General features: G+C 44.0%; 3 protein-coding genes and 2 non-coding genes across 5 annotated transcripts; 2 read left to right on the forward strand and 3 right to left on the reverse strand.

Annotated features, from left to right (window-relative positions):
• Positions 1-8005: 8005 nt before the first annotated feature.
• On the forward strand, positions 8006-8417 carry LOC145335962 (histone H2B-like). Its single transcript, XM_080181696.1, has one exon. The coding sequence runs from the start codon at positions 8031-8033 to the stop codon at positions 8415-8417; it is 387 nt and encodes a 128-aa protein (XP_080037822.1). The 5' UTR covers positions 8006-8030.
• A 5831-nt stretch (positions 8418-14248) lies between these two features.
• Positions 14249-14320, reverse strand: trnam-cau (transfer RNA methionine (anticodon CAU)). Its single transcript has one exon. It is a non-coding gene; the product is annotated as a tRNA-Met (tRNA).
• A 1309-nt stretch (positions 14321-15629) lies between these two features.
• Positions 15630-16040, reverse strand: LOC145335866 (histone H3). Its single transcript, XM_080181596.1, has one exon. The coding sequence runs from the start codon at positions 16038-16040 to the stop codon at positions 15630-15632; it is 411 nt and encodes a 136-aa protein (XP_080037722.1).
• A 1335-nt stretch (positions 16041-17375) lies between these two features.
• Positions 17376-17687, reverse strand: LOC145335927 (histone H4). Its single transcript, XM_080181660.1, has one exon. It carries the CDS (start codon positions 17685-17687, stop codon positions 17376-17378), a length of 312 nt encoding a protein of 103 aa, XP_080037786.1.
• Positions 17688-18314: 627 nt separating this feature from the next.
• On the forward strand, positions 18315-18397 carry trnal-cag (transfer RNA leucine (anticodon CAG)). Its single transcript has one exon. It is a non-coding gene; the product is annotated as a tRNA-Leu (tRNA).
• Positions 18398-18531: the final 134 nt, after the last annotated feature.

Below are 18531 nucleotides of genomic sequence, written 5' to 3' on the forward strand. Positions count from 1 at the left end.
TGTTACAGTTCCCATTGAGGTTGATATTTCCCAGTGACCATCTTAAAGGATCACATGACAAACATTCACAACTTGTACTGTAACAAATTAAATCGACACTAACCAACGAATCAACACTTGCCCCTGAGCGTCAGGGGATTAGAAGGGTTACGGGGAAAGGGCCTGGTTTGGACTGTGGTCAATGCAGCCTCGATGGGCTGAATGGCCTCCTTCTGAACTGTAGGGATTCTATGAAACGTCACTTAGTCACTCAAACACTAAATAGAGATGAGACACCAGCCTACCTATCATGACTATTAACTGGTGCATGTTCGTTATTCAATATCTCGCACACACTGCTAGTGACGTGTGGATTGTTTATAAGTTCCTGAAACATAAATCTGGATTTCAATCTATGTCAGTCATTTTCTGCTTTACGACAAAGGGTTTTATTCTGTCCCTCTCTGTTTCTGGCATGGAAGGATTTCAGTTTCCTGCTGTCAGTGTGTGTGGTAGGTCTGTGTGTCTTTATTGCAGAATCTGGTAATTGTTGCAATGTGAGTATTATTTTTTGCTGTCAGTGTGAGGAAGATGTGGATTGTACTCTGTAGCTGTTGTATTTTATGAGTAGCAATGTTTTATGCTGTTCTTGTCAATCTGCAGATTGCAAATACAGTATTCTGTTTCCTACCTCTTGGTTCTTTGTTTCTATATTAGGTGTCAACAAATCCAGGAAACATAACCTGAGTTGAGGCAAAACGTGAGGAGAAACTTCTTCACTGAGAGCTTGGTCAATCTGTGGAATTCACTACCAGAGAAAGTAGTTCAGGCAAGTTCAAGAATAAATTCAATCTAGCTCTTTGGACTCGAGGGATAAGGGATATCGGGGGAAGGAGGGATCAGAATATTGATTCTGATGATCAGCCATAATCAAAACGAATGCTGGAGCAGCTCCAAGGGCTAAATGATCTACTGCTGCTTGTATCTTCTATGATTCTACTATAACAATTCCTGGTGGTCTTATGAAGGTGAAATCAGGATTAGCAAACCTGTTGGAGATCTGAAGATGCAACTAGCATTTTCAGCAACGAGATCAAGAGTAACCAGCTGATGTGGTATATTTACATTTTCAGAAATCCTTTGATTAGTTTCCACACAAGAGGTCAATAAACACAATCAGAGCACATGGGGAATACTGGCCTGGATTGAGAACTGGTTACAGGAAAGGAAACAGAGAATAAGAATAAATAGGTCATATCAAGTTAGCAGACAATGACAAGTAGAGTACAACAAGGATCAGTGCTCGGGCCCCAACATTCACAACCTATATCAATCATTGGGATGCAGTGATTAAAGACAACAGTTGCAACTTTGGAGAATGCACAAAATAAGGTGGAAGTGTGAGTTGTGAGGAGGAGGCAAAACCTCCTCAAGGGGATTTGAAGTGGCTCAGAGAGTGGGCAACAATTTCACAGATGCAATGTAATGTGCAGAATATTCCTTAAATGATGAGAGGCTTGAAAGTGTCGAAATTCAAAAGCACTTGACTGTTCCTGTTCATGAGTTACAGAAAACTAATCTGCAGCTCGAGCAAGCAATTAAGAAGGAGTTTGGAATGTTTGCCTTTAATACAAGATGTTTGAATACAGGGGTAAAGATATTTTACTGTAATTATATCGAGTCTTGCTGAGACAGCACCTGGACTATTGTGCACAGTATTGTTCTCCTGACCCAAAGAAAAACATGATTGCCACAGAGGAAGTGGAATGAAGGTTCACTAAATGAATTCCTTGGGTGGAGGGATTATTGTCTGAGTAAAAACAAGAAACACCAGGCGTTTATTTCCTGGCATTTAAAAGAATGAGAGGTGCTGACATTCAAACATACAACAATCTTACACGGCTCGATAGGGTAGAAGCAGGAAGTATGTTTTCCCTGGCTGCTGTGTTTGGAACCAAAGGACACAGACTCAGAATAAGGGGCAGCTCATTAGGACTGAGATGGGGAGGAATTATTTCACTGAGTGGGTGATTCTTTGGAATGATCAGTCCAATGGGCTGTGGAGTCTTACTTGTTGATTAAGTTCATGAGTGAGATGGGTCAGTTTCTACATATTAGTAACATTAACGGATATGGGGATAGAGCAGGGAAATGGTGTTGAAGTGGAAAGTCAGCCATGACCTCATTGTGTGACGATATGGGCTCAAAGAGCTGAATGGCCGACTCTTGCTCATAATTCACATCTTTCATTATGTTTCAGCATGGTCATCCATTTGTGACTGTAATTAATGAGAAATGAGCACAAGGTTCTTTCTGTATCCTGTCACAATGTGACTATGGGTTTAAAAATAGTCATGATGTGGAGATGCCAGCATTGGACCGGGATAAACACAGTAAGAAGTCTGACAACACCAGGTTAAAGTCCAACAGGTTTATTTGGTAACAAAGCCACTAGCTAGCGGTGTTTGCCACCAAATAATCCTGTTGGACTTTAACCTGGTGTTGTAAGACTTCTTACTGAGCTTTAAAAATAGAGCAGAGCAGGTTCACAGCCAGTGACTGACACCTTATTTCCCCAAAGACTTTCCACAATTGAAAAGCCACATGTCAGGTCAGAGATGCAGTACTCTCCACTCACTGGGAAAATGCATCTCCAATAACATAAAAGAATCTCAAATACAAAATAATATTTTGGGTTTCACTTGCACACCAGCTTCAGCATTTACTCCCTCAGCCACTGGAGCACAATGTGTACCATCTGTGAGATACACTGCAACTACTCAGTGAAGCTGAGTGTGGGACTCAATCTCATCACTCCATCTCTTGTAGAGAAGGAGATTAATTTTGTGCCTGTAAGTATTGGACACTGTATACAAAAGACATTTATATCATGTATTTGTCTGTCTGTTGTCAGTCTGCATGTGTGAGATTAGCTGAACATGAATTTGTGACTCAGGCACGATGTCAGTCTACACTGCTGTATGTTTATATGGGGTTAATTCTCTTCCTGAGTTTGCCAACGAAGTCAACATGAGTTTGATTTCAGTTTTGCAGTCTTCAGACTTTGAGTAACTACATGAGTGTGTGATTTATACTGTTTGTATCCATCCCGGGTAGAGCAGCTCAAAGTTATTTTCCTTCTGTATCTCTGTCCTTGTGGTGTTGTGTATGACGACAGGACTCATTCTGTAAATGTTACTTGCTGATACTGTGTGAGTGTGGAGTTCATTTTGTTTCACTTTTCCTCTGATGAATGTTTGGGTGTAAGAATCATTCTGTAGTTGTCATTCCCAAGTATGTTATGGAATTCCTTGTTCTTCCCATCTGTCTCTTGGGAGTTTGTGAATGTCAGATTAATTTTACATCTGTGATTCTCTTGTTATCTATGCGAGTGTAAGAATCAATCCTCATACAGTTGTTCATTGTGATGTATTGAAATGTGGGATACTTTTGCACTTTAAATTTACATGCATTTCAGGCACTGTATTAAAAACTATTTATTTAAATTATAATGCATTGATATTTGTTTGCCATTTGATTTAATTTATCATATGGATTTGGGTACATTTCCCAGTCATGGTTTATATTCAGTAGCTGTTTGTAAGTTGTGCAATGGTATTCAATTTTGAGCTCTGTGAATGGTAAGATTTGGATACAAAGCCTGGGAATTAATTACTGCAGTTTGTAGTAACAGAATTGTCATTACATCTTTCAGTTTGACTCACTGAGATTTTTGGATTGGTACAAAATGTATCAATGGCTATATTCTGAGGTAATTAATTGCTTTTTTTTTAAATCACAACAACATTTTTTGTCTATTTTGGTTATGAATTCTTATTCAATTTGTGACCAACACATTTTATATCTGTGAGTGGGTGTGTTTTGTTAAAATTCTATGATTAATGTATCTACCTGTCAGTCCAATGTAATATTGAGAAGTTTGCACTTGACACAAAGCTCAGTGTAAATGTGTGTTGGGAGAAAGATACAAAGCAGCTTCAGGTGGATGATATTCCAGCTGCAATGTTCTGAACCTCTCATTATCTCTCAGAACATTGTGAATGGGACATCATGTAGAAAGTGTGAGATTTTCCATTTCCGTAGAAGGAACAGATATTCAGAGTTTAATTCAATGCTAAGAGATTAGAAAGTGTTGATGTACTAGGGGACATGACGATCCTCATTAATAAGTCACTGGAGGCTAACAAGGAAATGAAGCTGGTAATTTGGAAGGTTCATGGTACATTGATCTTTACTGTAAGAGGATCTGAGTACAGGAGTAGTGAAGTATTGGTTTAGTTGGACAGCAGAGTTATTAGATTGCAGCTGGAATACTGCGTGCAGTTTTGGACCCCTCACCTTATGAAGAATATTATTGCCTCAGAGGGAGTGTAGTGACCATTTAGCAGATTTGTTCCAGGAATGGCAGGACTGTCTTATGAAGAAAACCTGGGGAAACAGGGCCTGTATTTCACTGGCAACAACAAAGTACTTAAAAGGGTAAACATGGTAGATGCAGGCGAGATGTTTCCCCTGGTTGGGAGCCTAAATATAATTTTAAAATAAGGGCAAATCCTCTTTGGACTGAGATCTGCACTTTTCTAACTTAACTTTGTGAACCTTTGGAATTCTATAGCTCAGAGGGCTGCAGAAGTTCACACACAGGGTGAACATTAACATAGACATTGATAGATTTCTAACTCTCACTGTCATAAAGGGAAATTGGGGTAGAGTGGGGAAAGGGCATGGAAGGAGATGGTCAGCCATAATCAGATTGAATGGTAGTACAGGCTCAATGGGCTGAATGGCCCACTCCTGATCCTATGTCCCACATTGGCAGGGAAGGAAATTAAAAATAAATCCTCTTTTCCTGTTCAACTCCTGGATTGAAAAGTTGTCTCTTATCTTGCAAACAGTGTGGGGCTGAATCCTCCTCTTTGTGGCAGTGAACCCAATGAGTTGGCAGTATCTCTGTGCTCTGTGAATGATACTGGAACTGCTTTGTGTTGGAACTGGCTTGATGAAATTGTACTTATTCTGAGGAATCATCAGAATCCTTCAAATATCTGCCTGCAACAAGAAAAATAACTAACTAAACTGAGGAACAGATGAAATAAAAGATACAAAAGTTGTCAATGTCACAAATAACAATTATTAGGAACCAGGGTAAAAGGATAAGCCTTCAGCACAGACAATATTTGAGATCATTTCAGTAATATGCCAAACTGCTTTTACTCACTGGGTGTTTGGGGAGAGTTTAAAACAATTTTGTGACATTCAGAAACAGCCCAATCCGTGCACTGCTGATTGAGTTGAGCTGTGTGAAGCAGCAGTAACTTTTGCACGGGTCAGATATCTATTTCCAGTTCCCACTTTAACCAAATATCGAAAAATAAACAAGCAGCCACTGTTTAAAGCCTCTCCTTCCCACTCCCCACCTGCTGCCTGCAGGAGATATTGTTTGTACAACTGCTCTCATGGTTATTGTGCAGTTACATTTCCGCTGTTCACTGTATAATAATAATAATAACAAACACTGGGAGATAGGAACTAAATGAGACCCCTTCCCGGCGGTTTCGGAGTGAAAACAGCAATGATGTTGAATAATGAGTTCTTGCCATTGTGTCCCCCTGGCCGTGTTCAGAACCTGTCTATGAATTGCCTCCCCCATTAAGAACCTGGTTTTGATATTGCCTCTCCTTTCTGTCCGCCTCCCCCACTTCTCTCCACCACCGCCCCCCCTGCCTTCTCTCCAGGTCAAAGCTTTGACAAAGGGTCACCTGGACTCAAAACATCAGCTCTTTTCGCTCTTTCCAGATGCTGCCAGACCTGCTGAGATTTTCCACATATTTTCTTTTGGTTACCAGACACTGACAGATACGGAATGAATTCCACACATCCATTCAGCACCAGACACTGACAGATACAGAATGAATTCCACACATCCATTCAGCACCAGAGACTGACAGATACAGATTGAGATCCGTGTACCCTTACAGCAGCAGATGTTAACAGGTACAGAGTTAAACTGACATTCCCACACAGTACCAGGCACTGACAGTGAATGAAAAGTTCACACTCAGACAAAGAAGCCCAGACTGAAAGACACCACACAATCAATTTCACACTGATGTACAGTGTTAGAGAATGACAGTGACAGGATGAATCTCTTTTACATCCAGTTTCAGAAAGTGACAAGTACAGAATAAATCCAGAATGGTGTATGTGACATACGCGCAGTTAAATCAGCACTGCCTTATATTCCCTGGGAAAGAATCAATACAGTCACTCACATACCTCACTATCCAACAGATAAACAGTGAGTCCAACACTCAAATATAGAATGAATCCAACACTCAGATATGGTCGCATCAAATCAGATGCATGATTTCCAAACTCACATAATGTAGTCCATACTTACAAATAGTGAGTAAATCCCACACTCTCACACTGTATCAGAGAGTGAATAAATCCCACACTCTCACACATTACCAGAGAGTGAGTAAATCCCGCACTCTCACACTGTATCAGAGAGTGAGTAAATCCCACACTCACACACTGTATCAGAGAGTGAGTAAATCCCACACTCACACACTGTATCAGAGAGTGAGTAAATCCCACACTCACACACTGTATCAGAGAGTGAGTAAATCCCACACTCACACACTGTATCAGAGAGTGAGTAAATCCCACACTCACACACTGTATCAGAGAGTGAGTAAATCCCACACTCACACACTGTATCAGAGAGTGAGTAAATCCCACACTCACACACTGTATCAGAGAGTGAGTAAATCCCACACTCACACACTGTATCAGAGAGTGAGTAAATCCCACACTCACACACTGTATCAGAGAGTGAGTAAATCCCACACTCACACACTGTATCAGAGAGTGAGTAAATCCCACACTCACACACTGTATCAGAGAGTGAGTCAATCCCACACTCACACACTGTATCAGAGAGTGAGTAAATCCCACACTCACACACTGTATCAGAGAGTGAGTAAATCCCACACTCACACACTGTATCAGAGAGTGAGTCAATCCCACACTCACACACTGTATCAGAGAGTGAGTCAATCCCACACTCACACACTGTATCAGAGAGTGAGTAAATCCCACACTCACACACTGTATCAGAGAGTGAATCAATCCCACACTCACACACTGTATCAGAGAGTGAGTCAATCCCACACTCACACACTGTATCAGAGAGTGAGTAAATCCCACACTCACACACTGTATCAGAGAGTGAGTCAATCCCACACTCACACACTGTATCAGAGAGTGAGTCAATCCCACACTCACACACTGTATCAGAGAGTGAGTAAATCCCACACTCACACACTGTATCAGAGAGTGAGTCAATCCCACACTCACACACTGTATCAGAGAGTGAGTAAATCCCACACTCACACACTGTATCAGAGAGTGAGTCAATCCCGCACTCACACACTGTATCAGAGGGTGAGTAAATCCCGCACTCACACACTGTATCAGAGAGTGAGTAAATCCCACACTCACACACTGTATCAGAGAGTGAGTAAATCCCACACTCACACACTGTATCAGAGAGTGAGTAAATCCCACACTCACACACTGTATCAGAGAGTGAGTCAATCCCACACTCACACACTGTATCAGAGAGTGAGTAAATCCCACACTCACACACATTGCCAGAGATTCACAGTTCCTGAAGGAATCCCACACTCCCGCACAGTCCCTCTGTGGAGAAGGGTCCCTCACACCGACAGCCAGGGGACATTTCCCGGTGGATCTTTCCACACTGAGAAACTGGGCCTGGAGATGATTTGGAAAATGTACTTCCTGATTGTAGTAAGGAGGTTTGTGATTGGCGGAAACCCCTCAATCTGATTGGTTTGTTTCCGTATCCACTCAAATGAACCCCTGAGAAGTGAGTGGAATAACTTTTAAAATGTCCAATCACAATCATTGCTTTCCCAATTCCTCATTAACATAGATCTGTGGGACTGTCTATTTAATCAGCGCTCGGAAGGGGTTTGCTTTATTTCTGTGTGAAACTGAAGATGGCTGATGAGAAGAAAGCAACCTCGAAACCAGCTCCCAAGAAGGGAGCGAAGAAAGTGATGAAGAAACCGGTAACAAAGGGCGGCAAGAAGAGGAAAAGATCCCGGAAGGAGAGTTACTCCATCTACATCTACAAAGTGATGAAGCAGGTTCACCCCGACACCGGCATCTCCTCCAAGGCCATGAGCATCATGAACTCGTTCGTCAACGATATTTTCGAGCGCATCGCGGGTGAGGCTTCCCGCCTGGCACATTACAACAAGCGCAGCACCATCAGCTCCCGGGAGATCCAGACCGCCGTGCGCCTGCTGCTGCCCGGGGAACTGGCCAAGCACGCCGTGTCGGAAGGGACAAAGGCGGTGACCAAGTACACCAGCTCCAAGTAAAACTCCCCAATGGACTGAGAAACCCCCCAAAACACAACGGCTCTTTTCAGAGCCCCCCACAATCTGTGAAAAAGCTGCACCATCTTTTCCCTTATTGAGTTAATGAGAAATCTCTTTCTGGAGGATAGAGATTTGTCCCGTTACAGAATGCTGTGAATGGGACTTCATACCCGCCCCTTACACACACTCTCACATTGAAGGGACAATCAAACTGAACTGAGAGCGGATTATAAACCCCAGTCTGGGATTTGTCACGGACAATGAGGAGAAACACCACATCGGAAGGTAATTCTTTAGATTATATTCACAGTTTGGCAGCAGCGGAATTAAATTCATAATAAAATTATTTAATTGTTATTTCGGGTGATCTGGGAGCCGCTCCGGGAACAGAGTAAAGGCGGGAATGAAGAGGTTATTCTCGGGCTGATCTGTTTGTTCCACAGTTTTCCCAGAGGACGGAATCAGTGAGATTTGTACACACACAGGACCTGAGTCCATTGCAGCGCTTTAAGATCCGCTTCCCCCCCGGGCCCTCCCTATTCTCCGGACACAAAGCTGCCTGTCCCACCGGCGGGATCGGGCCGGGGATTCTCTCCACACTTCCCATTGGAACATTCCCGGCCGCTTTCAGGGGAGAGGATCAGAAATCAGCCGTTTCTCTCTGTCCCTGTGAAGCCTGTGTGAAGGGGGTTGGTTGGGAATCTCTCTGTTTCTGCTTTTCCACTGAGCTGAGATTTGCTCGGTTTTAAATTGCTGAGCGGGGTCTGATTCCCGCCGGTTCCAGATAAGAGATTGAGACATTCAAACTGTTCCTAAAATAGCGGCAGGATTCAGTGAGGGGAAAATACAATAAACAGATGAGAAAGTGTGAGATTGAAATAGTTTCCTGAACATTAAGGCGTTCGGTTATTTTGTATTTTTCCTGCACTGAAATTGGCGGGTTTTTCCCATTTGAAAATGTAAACCAATCAAAACCTCCCATTTCCACTCCCTCGCTTTGTGATTGGTCACTCTTGTTTCTATGCAATTCTTAACCAATCAGAGCTGGAGTCTGGCTGCAGCCTCACAAACCGCTCCCAATGATTATTAATAGAGATGAAACTGCCCCAATCTGGATTGGAGTTATTCAATGGACTTTGTTTCCACAGATAAATATCTGACAGACCCAAAACAAACGTGATGTTTCCTCCACACAAGTTCCAGGGGAGAGTGTCGCCAACTCCTCACACACAGTCCGGACATTGTCACTGACAGCTCAGAGACACAGACAGCTCATCAGTTCCACACACCCAGACAGCAGGACAGACAGATGTTGTGCCGAAACCATGACCAGTTTCCATACCAGGATGGCCGAGTGGTTGAGATATTGGACTCCAGATCCAATGGACATAAGAATCAATACCCCGGATAGTCGAGTTCAAACCCCACTGCTGCTGAATTGGTTTTTAACGTTACAGTCTGTACCCTCTCCTTTCCTTCTCCCTTATGTACTCTAGGAACGGTATGCTTTATCTTTACAACGCAAGAAGCAATACCTTTCACTGTATCCCAACAGATCAAATCAAACTCAGTACCATTAAGAAGGGGATCCAAAAATCCCAGTCCAAATTCTCACCTACTATTGGATCATCACTGTGTCAGTCCAACAATAGGGCAGCTGTTGCTCCAAATTAAATATCTGATAAAACTCACAAATGGTTTTTGGTAAAGTTACACAATGCACCTTAATATTGTACTGAGATTCAAGTTAAATACCATCCACATCAGAGGTTTACAGTGGCTGTATTAAGTCCCACTTTGTGAACTCTCAAATACATTAGATACAAAGCCTAATCTCAAATACATTCTCAGATTGAGATATTATGAGAGCGAGTATAACCTGAGATACAAATTCAGATTCCAGTTGAAAGTTCACCCAGATTATGAAATTAAAAGTTACAATATCAATTTGATAACTATGAGTTGAACTTTAGGTTATTAACTAATCTGAACTCCCCATTCATGCAGAGCTAGATGGAAGATAGTATATGAATTTCAGACTGAGTTCCATTTTACATTCATTTCAAAATTCTTACTCAGAATCAGACTGAGTGTCACAGACAAAATCAATGTGAATAACCTGAGTGCAACTTGCAAAGCAATCCAGTATCAGATTGAAGACTACATTATCTTTCACAATTGTGTTCACACTGACAGAGATTTAATGCTGGGTAGAAGCTCACTCACATTGTTTGTTTCAAACCTACACATCAGTGGGCTGTTGCTTTGCTGGAAATGTATATGGAATGAATCCAAACTTATAAATAAAATGAAGATCATATGATGAATCCTATACTCACACTGTGTTATAGAGTCTGACAGATACACGATAATTCTCAAACACATGCTCAGTGTTAGATGAATGAATGTCATGCTGCACATACAGCACCAACCGCTGAAAGTTACATCTGATTACCACACTTACATAGCAGGATCCCAGACTTTGAGTACCAGTAACAGATTCAGAATGATCCCATACTCACACACATTATGACAGTCTGACCAATACACATCATTTGCACCCTTAGAAACAACAGCAGAAATAATCAGGTGCTGAATGAACCCCAAATTGTGTATGGTACCAGAGACAGAAACATGAATCCTACCCTAATATTCTATTTTTGTGACAGATCAGAATGTCTGCCAAACTCATTTCAGAGAATACTGAGAACTGCACTCCCATGTGATTCCAGAAATATTCCTATTCAGAATTGTGTTTAAATTCATATACAATAGCACTGACTGATAGTCACACACACAGTAACTGAAATGGACTCTTTAATGGACCCATTTGTTGGAGATAGATTGTTGATAATCAAAGAGGTAAAATGTATTAAGGTTAGACAGGAGTGTGGAGTTGATGTTCAAATCAGATCAGCCATGATGTTATAGAATCGCAGAGCAGACTTGAGTGGTCTATTCCTGCTCAGAATTTGAATGTTCACACACACTATTCTTAAGAGATTCTGAATGAGTCCCAAATTCACTTGCAATATCAGAAAGTAACTGATCGACAAAATCCCTTCCTCAACTCCTGTCCAAACACAGGCTCAAACAAAGACACAACATACACCCTGCAGCAGAAAATGTAAGATACATATGGTATATGATACAGATATATTGCACCAGAGAATGACAGATACAGATTGAATCCAGCCACAATGAAGGAAGAGCAATATATTTCCAAGTGAGGATGGTAAATGTCTTGGAGGGGAAGGTCCATTTAATGGTGTTCCTCTGAGTCAACTGCTCTTGTCTTTCTCTAGACAGTAGTGTTTGTTTGTTTGGAATGTGCTACTGAAGGAACCTTTGTGAGTTCCAGTAGCTCATCTTGGAGCTAGTAAGTACTGCTGCCACTGTGTGTCAGTGGTCGAGGGCATGTGTGTTTGCAGATGGGGTGTCAATCATGAGGGATGCTTTGTCTGGGATGGTGTCAAACCTCTTGCTTGTTGCTGGTGCTGCATTAACTTGGGCAAGTGGAGATTAATCCATCACACTCCTGATTTGTGCCTGGTAGATGGTGAACAGTGTTTGGCAGTCAGGATCTTTGTTACTCACCATGGGATCATGTGTCTCTGAGCTGCCTTGTAGCCATTGTATTACATTGCTAGCCCAGTTCAGTTACTGGTTAAAGGTAATCACTAAGATATTGATAGTTGATGATTCAGCGATATATTTTCAATTAATGTCAAGGGACAATGGTTAGGTTCTGTCTTGGTCTTTGTGTGGGACATGTGTGGTGTGATTGTTATTTGCCATTCCGTGCCCAAGCCTGGATACTCTCCAGTTGTTGCTGCATTTGGGAATGGGCGACTTCAGTAACTGAAGAGTCCTGAATGGTGCTAAACATTCCACAGTCATCAGTCAGCATCTCCAGTTCTGACCTTATGGTGGAAGGGTCTGGGACAGTAACTTGACAAACTGGGGAAATGATCTCCTGAGGATGAAATGACTGACCATCACAACCATCTTGCTTTATGCTGGATAAAGTTCCAACCAGTGGAGAGGTTTCCATGGCTCCCATCGACTTTCCTTTTGCTGAGGATCTTTGATGTTTAACTCAGTCAAATCCTGTTTTGATGTCAAGGGTAGTCACTCTCATCTCACCTCAGAGGATGGTTAGTCAGTGGAATCCCTTTCCCAGACAACAGTTGAGGCTGGATCATTGAATATGTTCTAGGCTGAATTAGACAGATTATACAAGGGAGTCAAGGGTTGCTGCAAAAGTTTGAAAAGTAGGATTGCAGCCACAATTACCTTAGTTATGATCTTTTTGAACCCATTTGTTGGACATGGGTATCACTGGCCCGCACTTATTGCCCATCCACATATCGAGTCAACACATTGTTGTCGCTTTGGAGCCACATGAAGGCCACACACGGTAAGTTCAACAGATTTCCTTCCCTAAAGCACATCCGTGAATGAGATGGGGTTTTCCAACAATGGTTCCATCATCAAAACTGGATTCTTATTTTCAAATTACTTTTAATTGAAATCAAATTCCACCACCTGCTGTGGAGAGTTTCAAACCTGGGCCCCCAAAACATTAGCTGAGTTCCCAGATTAATAGTCTAGCTATAATACCACTAGACCATCGCCTCCCCTTCTTGAACGATGGTGTAGGACTGAGGGGCTGAATGGCCTGACTCCTCTCCGTATTTCTAATATGACAGTAACTGTCATAATTGATTCCATTTTATTTTGGTTTTTGGTTTTAATCTATATTTTCTCTTGATTTTGCTTTCAGCTGGCAGCTCTTCATCATTCTTCCATTCACACCTCCTTCGGACACATCTCTGTGTGTTGTTACTTAATCCTTTCCCACTCCCTTTAGCCTTGCAGCAAAAATTCTTTTATTACTGAATCACTCCTGCCCTCCACCCTGCTTTGGAAAGCACAAGACAAAAGGTTCCACTAATTTCAGTAATGAGGAGAGAGCAGGATTAATTAATAATCTGACAGTAAATGAACATCAAGTACTGAGTGACCACAATATGTTAGAGGTAGGCACTGAGTGTGAGGAGAAAGGACACTCACAGGTTACAGTTTTAACCTTAAGTAAGGCCGAGAAGGGTGAAATGTGTTCTAAACTGAACACGTTAAAATCCGTTCAGCTGTGAACAGGCGAATCAAGGAAACAATCAGAGACTGAAAAAAGTATTTCATACAATGTGTGTCTAATGCAAGCCGAAAGAAAGGAAACTTCACTTCCTGAGCTTATGGTGATTGTGGGAGATGAATTTCATGTTTTAAATCAGTAATTTAGAAAAAAAATAGTGATTTCTGTCTAAATAATGATTAATTATGTCTTTAACCTGATGCTGTTTCTGCTGTGCTGACATTCTGGTCCTTCTCGATAGTACATGTCACAGGGAGGACGCTGCTGTCCATCTCAGCATGGTGAATGACTGCAGGGTGCCCTGTAGATCAGAAATAGTGCAGCTAATATGTCTAGACTTCACTAGATTGTTTTCGTTTTTAAAAAAGTAGCTATTTTTCAATTCGGACAATCAGAGAGTGATAGTGAATAATTCAAGATCATTCGGATCATCACGCCTGTGTCAGCTGTTTGGGAGAAACGGGCTGAAAGGGAAAGCCCTCGGCTAGTGTATCTTTGCAACATTTACAGCTTGTGTCTGTTTGTGAGTAAATGACATTTCAGCGATCTGTTACTCATTCAAATGTTAACTAGTAACGAGAAGCGGAAGAAAATTACTGCACCCTGGACGGGAATGTCAAATCATTTTGAAGGAGCCGCTAAGTAATAATTTTTGCTGTTGCTAAAAAGCTACTAGCAGAGAATGGTTTCGATCCATCGACCTCTGGGTTATGGGCCCAGCACGCTTCCGCTGCGCCACTCTGCTCCACAATCCCAATCACCTGCCAGCTGGGATTAATGCGTCACAGAGATTCACTTCCGCATTCATCATTCGAGCGCATGCGCTCGGCTGCTCCCCCGGCGCCACAATTCCACTGTCACCAAGAATAGAAAACACACAGAAAGACAGAGAGATGAAGCGAGAGACAGTCAGGATACACAAGATCACGCACAGGCAAAGGAGAATGGACTGACTGATCATTCATGTCAATCCCAGGATATCTCCTGTTTCTAACCTACTTCTTCTTGTTTAATTTTCCTTCCTTGTTTCTAAATAGATCCTCTGCTGTGGAACTGTGCTCTCTGCTGTGGAACTGTGATCTCTGCTGTGGAACTGTGATCTCTGCTGTGGAACTGTGATCTCTGCTGTGGAACTGTCATCCCTGCTGTGGAACTGAGCTCTCTGCTGTGGAACTGTGCTCTCTGCTGTGGAACTGTGATCTCTGCTGTGGAACTGAGCTCTCTGCTGTGGAACTGTGCTCCCTGCTGTGGAACTGTGCTCTCTGCTGTGGAACTGTGCTCCCTGCTGTGGAACTGTGCTCTCTGCTGTGGAACTGTGCTCTCTGCTGTGGAACTGTGATCCTCTGCTGTGGAACTGTGATCACTGCTGTGGAACTGTGCTCTCTGCTGTGGAACTGTGATCTCTGCTGTGGAACTGTGCTCTCTGCTGTGGAACTCTTTTCTCCTCTGTGGACAAAAGACTTTAGTATGTTTCTGCTGTTTATTGGGGGAACCGTCCCAGTGAACTGAAATGATCCGATTTCCAATATAATTGTTGAAAGTGTGACAGTCTGTGGGGACAGTCATCTGCCGCCCATCAGTTTTCAAAGCCAGTCATTGTATCTGGAAAAGTGTCAATTATTGTCTGTCCGAATGTACAAGTGTTTCTGTAATGGTGATATCGGTGTGAGGGGGTTATTGTTTGAGACATGGTTCATATTCTGACCCTGACTGACACAATTCTCAATCCTCACTCCAAACATGTGCGGAGAAAGTGGATTTGCGGAATTATTCCTCGGAAACTGAAATGATGGCAGGTTTAATAAAACCACTTTAAAATTAAATTGCGGTAGAATTGTTAACGGGATGGTTTTGACTGTAATCATCAAAGGATTGGAGAGAGCTCAATGTAACGGAGAGTTCATTGTAAGATGGAGAGGTTTCAGAGTCCTGGGAAGATTCTGTGCCGGGAATTGAAAGACTAGATTGGTTAACAGGAGATGGCAGCTCTTTCATGTGTCGAGTTGGTGGCTCTGAAAAGAGCCGTTGTTGTTCTTGGTGCTGAAGCCGGGGTTTTAGGCGCGTTCCCCGCGGATGCGGCGGGCCAGCTGGATGTCTTTGGGCATGATGGTGACTCGCTTGGCGTGGATGGCGCACAGGTTGGTGTCCTCAAAGAGCCCCACCAGGTAAGCCTCGCTGGCCTCCTGCAGGGCCATGACGGCCGAGCTCTGGAAGCGCAGGTCTGTCTTGAAGTCCTGAGCGATCTCTCGCACCAGGCGCTGGAAGGGCAGTTTGCGGATCAGCAGCTCGGTGGATTTCTGGTAGCGGCGGATCTCCCTCAGAGCCACAGTGCCGGGTCTGTAGCGATGAGGCTTCTTCACTCCGCCCGTGGCTGGAGCGCTCTTCCGGGCCGCTTTGGTAGCCAGCTGTTTGCGAGGAGCTTTCCCTCCGGTCGATTTGCGCGCTGTCTGCTTGGTCCTGGCCATTTTCTGAGCGGATTCAGCACAATCTGAGACACACAGACTGTTAATCCAGAGTCTGCGCTGCAGCCGCCTTTTTAAACTCTGTGAGGAACCGCCCCCCCAGCGGGAATTGGCCCAGGAAGTTTCAATCAAACTCTGAGCAGGGAATGAATGTCTGGAACTCAGGTTCTGATCGCCTCACTTGTTTACTTCACCGCCCCTTCCAGAAATTACTCCATTTTCTGTGCAGGAAATAACGGTTTGTATAAAATAAGACTTCATTCCGTCCTTAATTACCAGAAACATTGAAGATTTGAAATCCATCTCCCTCCACTTGGTGTTTGAGACCCTTTCCCCGCTCTCTGGGCTGTTCATTCCCAGAATCTCCCGCTGTTCCACTCGATCCCTGTCCCTTCCCTCTCCAGCCCATTCAGATTTCCCCTCCGCCTGTGGCTTGTGCCGCTTTCAGGGGAAAGGATGAGAAATCTGTGTCTTCTCTGTGTCCCCCTGAAGCCGGTGTGAAAGGGATTGAGTCTGTTGTTTGTTACAGAGAGTGAATTCATATTTGTCCCGTTTGACATTCCTGAATGGAGCCGTTTGCCGCGGACAAATGTTCACAAATGAAAGCTCTTTGTAAAATAATCTTACAGCAGAATATTAATAGAGATGTTATTCTTGTTGAGAAGTTAAGAATTTGTCTCCATTCCCTTTCCCGCGCTGAAATTGGCGCCATTTCCCCCCATTCAAAATTCCTGCCGGTTGACAGTCGAAGCCAATGATTGGCTCAATGTTCACATTCGATGCTGTGCGATTGGTTCCGATGCGGAGAGGATGGCCAATCAGAAGCAGGCTGGGGGTTGGAGCGGCTCAAACTGCGGGAATTGCGGGTTTTGTGAATGACTGAGCGGAAACTCAGCAGTTTCCCAAAGCCTGTCAGCTTCAGTGCAGGAAACAACCGTCTGGGGGGCAAATAGCATCACAACTGGCACTGGTTCCAGTGAACGATTCACCGGCTGCTGCTCCTAAACTCCCGCTATTCCAGAGAAAGCTTTTAGAAACTCTATCCAAACACTGAGTGATTAGACAGGGAGTGAGGTGGCCTTTCACTCAGGGCACATGTCAACTGGGGGCTGCTGAGACAATCCACTGAAACATTTCAACAACAATCCTGCTCCAAATGAAATGTTCAATTGGGTGATTTCCCGGCACCGGAACCTAAACAAAGCAAAGCTGCATCTCAAACACTGAGCAGCCTGTCCCAGCTCCCCCCCGTCCCCAGGTCACTGCTCTCTCTGTGAGGCGGTGAGTGGCTCTGAAAAGAGCCTTTGTTGTGTGTTGGCTGGAAAAGGGTCGAGTTGTTCAGCCGCCGAATCCATAGAGAGTGCGGCCCTGGCGTTTCAGAGCGTACACCACATCCATGGCAGTGACCGTCTTGCGCTTGGCGTGTTCAGTGTAGGTGACCGCATCCCTGATCACATTCTCCAGGAAAACCTTCAGCACCCCGCGAGTCTCCTCATAGATCAAGCCCGAGATCCGCTTGACCCCGCCACGGCGAGCCAGGCGGCGGATTGCTGGTTTGGTGATGCCCTGGATATTATCACGGAGCACTTTGCGGTGCCGCTTGGCTCCGCCTTTCCCCAGTCCTTTGCCTCCTTTCCCTCTGCCAGACATGATGGATTCTTCACTCCGATCACTGCCCAATCTGAGAGAGAGGAACTCTTTCAGGCTCCTTTTATACAGGCCGCCCCGACCTGACTGAGAAAGGCGGAGTGAGAGCAGAGAGGGGGGAGGAGACAGAGTGAAGATTCAACCCAGAGCGGGAGGGAGGAGAGAGCCGGCCTGACACACACACACACACACACACACAGAACGGCCCCTGATCTTTCAGCTCCACCTCCAGTTTCTGCAACCGCCAATTTCAACCCGTTTGTTAAGAATGGAAACGAAAGCCAGCTCCCCACACAAACCCTTCCAGAGCCGCCCTTCACACTCAAGAGTTTCCACAAACCCGGAGCTTTGAAATCTGGAATCGAAACAGAAAATGCTGCAAATAATCCGGCAGCTTTTGTGAAGAGAGAGAGAGACAGAGTTAAGGTTTCGGGTGGTGACTTTGTCCTTTTGTGTTTTTAAACCTGCTCCTGTTTTAATTCCCAGTCAGTAATATTCCCACCAAAACACAGTCTATTCTATAGCAAGAATCTCCCTCAGTAACATCCTCACCCACATCCGCTTCCAGCTGTTTCCAAACACTTTATTGAAGGTGTTTGGGGGAAATCTCCCTGTGTTAAAGTGAAGGGAGTCAGGATGGCCGAGCGGTCTAAGGCGCTGCGTTCAGGTCGCAGTCTCCTCTGGAGGCGTGGGTTCGAATCCCACTCCTGACACTGACTTTTGGGCTGAGAACTGCCGTCTCCCAGCGCCAGGAACCTGGGTTCGATTCCCGGCTGAGGTCACTGTCTGGGTGGAGTTTCCACATTCTCCCTGGGCTCCCTCCGGGTGCTCCGGTTTCCCCCCGGTG

The sequence above is a fragment of the Carcharhinus amblyrhynchos genome, unplaced genomic scaffold, assembly GCF_965287045.1.
Source record: "Carcharhinus amblyrhynchos unplaced genomic scaffold, sCarAmb.v2.hapA scaffold_42, whole genome shotgun sequence".
Lineage (NCBI taxonomy): Eukaryota > Metazoa > Chordata > Chondrichthyes > Carcharhiniformes > Carcharhinidae > Carcharhinus > Carcharhinus amblyrhynchos.

Coding starts and splice junctions, on each gene's coding strand:
- LOC145335962 (XM_080181696.1), top strand. CDS start 8,031: ATGGCTGATGAGAAGAAAGCAACCTCGAAACCAGCTCCCAAGAAGGGA.
- LOC145335866 (XM_080181596.1), bottom strand. CDS start 16,040: ATGGCCAGGACCAAGCAGACAGCGCGCAAATCGACCGGAGGGAAAGCT.
- LOC145335927 (XM_080181660.1), bottom strand. CDS start 17,687: ATGTCTGGCAGAGGGAAAGGAGGCAAAGGACTGGGGAAAGGCGGAGCC.